The 3,124-nt window shown below is 44.9% G+C and overlaps 1 protein-coding gene across 1 annotated transcript; it reads left to right on the top strand.

The window, feature by feature from the left end:
* The first annotated feature begins 229 nt into the window (after positions 1 to 229).
* On the top strand, positions 230 to 1,234 carry LOC131904739 (keratin-associated protein 10-8-like). The gene has a single exon (XM_059255786.1). The coding sequence runs from the start codon at positions 230 to 232 to the stop codon at positions 1,232 to 1,234; it is 1,005 nt and encodes a 334-aa protein (XP_059111769.1).
* The last annotated feature ends 1,890 nt before the right edge of the window (positions 1,235 to 3,124 follow it).

The following is a 3,124-nucleotide window of genomic DNA, read 5'->3' as shown; positions in this document are numbered from 1 at the left end:
TTAGACAAAATGATTTATTAATTAATATTCACCAGAATACCAACTTGATGGAAGGCTACTGTTTAAGCTGGTCCTCCAGGCTGGCAATCGACATTCAGAGAGTGCTGCTTTTAAGGTACTGTCTGAGACCATCACCTTAGAAGTCCACCTGACCAGAACAGTGTTGTCAGTCATTTCCACTGTTGTCAGCCACTGCCAGTGTTGTCAGTCACTGCCCGTGTTGTCAGTCATGGCCAGTGTTGTCAGCCACTGCCAGTGTTGTCAGCCACTGCCAGTGTTGTCAGAAACTGCCAGTGTTGTCAGCTACTGCCAGTGTTGTCAGCCACTGCCAGTGTTGTCAGTCATTGCCAGTGTTGTCAGTCATGGGCAGTGTTGTCAGCTACTGCCAGTGTTGTCAGCCACGGCCAGTGTTGTCAGCTACTGCCAGTGTTGTCAGGCACTGCCAGTGTTGTCAGCCATGGCCAGTGTTGTCAGTCACTGCCAGTGTTGTCAGCCACTGCCAGTGTTGTCAGTCATTGCCAGTGTTGTCAGGCACTGCCAGTGTTGTCAGTCATTGCCAGTGTTGTCAGCCACTGCCAGTGTTGTCAGCCACTGCCAGTGTTGTCAGCCACTGTCAGTGTTGTCAGTCATTGCCAGTGTTGTCAGCCATGGCCAGTGTTGTCAGCCATTGCCGGTGTTGTCAGCCATGGCCGGTGTTGTCAGCCATTGCCAGTGTTGTCAGTCATTGCCGGGGTTGTCAGCCATGGCCGGTGTTGTCAGCCATTGCCGGTGTTGTCAGCCATTGCCGGTGTTGTCAGCCATTGCCGGTGTTGTCAGCCATGGCCGGTGTTGTCAGCCATTGCCGGTGTTGTCAGTCATTGCCGGTGTTGTCAGCCATGGCCAGTGTTGTCAGCCATTGCCGGTGTTGTCAGTCATTGCCGGTGTTGTCAGTCATTGCCAGTGTTGTCAGCCACTGCCAGTGTTATTAGCCATGGCCAGTGTTGTCAGTCATTGCCAGTGTTGTCAGCCACTGCCAGTGTTGTCAGCCATTGCCGGTGTTGTCAGTCATTGCCAGTGTTGTCAGTCATTGCCAGTGTTGTCAGCCACTGCCAGTGTTATTAGCCATGGCCAGTGTTGTCAGTCATTGCCAGTGTTGTCAGCCACTGCCAGTGTTGTCAGCCATTGCCGGTGTTGTCAGTCATTGCCAGTGTTGTCAGTCATTGCCAGTGTTGTCAGCCACTGCCAGTGTTATTAGCCATTGCCAGTGTTGTCAGCCATTGCCGGTGTTGTCAGTCATTGCCAGTGTTGTCAGTCATGGGCAGTGTTGTCAGTCATTGCCAGTGTTGTCAGTCATTGCCAGTGTTGTCAGTCATGGGCAGTGTGGTCAGTCATTGCCTGTGTGGTCAGTCATTGCCTGTGTTCTCTGAATGGTCCCATTTGCAAAGTGCATGCTATTTCCTCATATCTTCAAAAAATTACTTAGCAAAATGTATGTTTATGTGTACTTAGTTATTTAAGAGAACAATATGAGTTAGGAAAAGGATAAATTTTAGTTTTGTAATATGCAGGTCAAAACTTATTTCAAAAAAGGATGTCATGAAGTGTCAGATCAGGGACCAACTAAAGATACATTGTGTTAAAAATGAACAAAAGAAATGGAATTCAGATTAGTGCTTAGAATTGATGTTACCAATATTTTGAAGTAGAAACATCATTCCCAACAGGAGACAGAAAACTGTGCTCCAAAGTTGGAGATTTTAGTCATCTGCCTTCTGAACTCGCAGACTATTTAAATTGTTATGATGGATCTGTCCAACTTAAAGCGTTTGTAACACTACTTTCAGTGGGTGAAGCATTTGACATTACTTGTTAGTGAAGTGTTTTCAGTTTCTGCACAAACTCTGCATTTCCTGTTCATTTTGATGATTTGATTATGCATCAAAATGAGTTACATTGCCATCAAGGAGAGACATAGATGATACTATAACATTAGGTTGATTAAAAGTGATTAAAACTGGTGCTAAAACTGGAAGGGTAGCATTAAGGGACATCTTGACTGACTTCTGTTAAGGGACATATGCATATAGTCTCAGCAGAGTCCAAAGGACACTTGGATGACTTTACATGGTAAAACCATGGTATGAATCCACCTACTCATCAGAATGGATACTAATGCTACTATTCTCTAGCTCTGTATTAAATTTGAAAAAAGCCACAAAACACTTTCCTGGTCTTGCCTGGGGGACCAGAAGTTGTCACTAATTGTACCCAGGTCAATTATGTGCTCATATCTATTGGGCTCAGGAAATATCTAAGTTAGCATATCTCATTTAAAAGATGTGAAATTCAAAAGCCTTTAGAGAGCATGTTGTCTCATGGCTGATTTTATGTTCTGGCCAGTTCACTTTCTCCTTGCCTGAGGACAAAGGAGTCAGCTTTGCTGGTATAATGACATTTCATTAAGTATTGTCTTCATCAATGTACTATTGCTGTGGAGAGACACTAGGTCCAAAACAACTCTCATAAAAGGAAACATTTGATTAGGGGGCTTGCTTACAGTTTCAGAAGGTTAGCCCATTATCATCATGGCAGGGAGTGTGACTACACACTGGTAGGCATGGAGCTGGAGAAGTAGCAGAAAGCTTTACTTTGTAATGTGCAGACAGCTTGCAGAAGTCAGAGAAACACAGAGAGAAAGTAGACCTGGCATAGGCTTTTGAAACCTCAAACCTCAACCCCTGTCACACACTTCCTCCAACAAGGCCTGCCTCAGTCACTGTACCATTTCTATGAAGAGACACCATGATCAAGGCAACACATGAAATAAAGCATTTAATTGAGGGCTTGTTTACAGTTTCAGTAGCTTAGTTCATTATCATCCTAGTGGTCAACATGGTGGCTGGCAGGCATGGTAATGGATAAGTAGCTGAGAGCAATATCCTGATTTGCAGGCTGAGAGAGTGAGAGCAAGAGAGAGAGAGACAGACAGACAGACAGACTCTGGGCCTGGTATGGACTTTTGAAACTTCATGCCCACCCCTAGTGACATACTTCCTCCAACAATGTCACACTTTCTAATCCTTTCAAATAGTGTCTTTCCCTAGTGACTAAACATTCAAATACATGAGCCTGTAAAGGAAACCCT

Source organism: Peromyscus eremicus, chromosome 2 (genome assembly GCF_949786415.1).
Source record: "Peromyscus eremicus chromosome 2, PerEre_H2_v1, whole genome shotgun sequence".
Lineage (NCBI taxonomy): Eukaryota > Metazoa > Chordata > Mammalia > Rodentia > Cricetidae > Peromyscus > Peromyscus eremicus.
The sequence above is the reverse complement of the archived record's forward strand: the minus strand, read 5'-3'. Positions and strand labels throughout refer to the sequence as shown.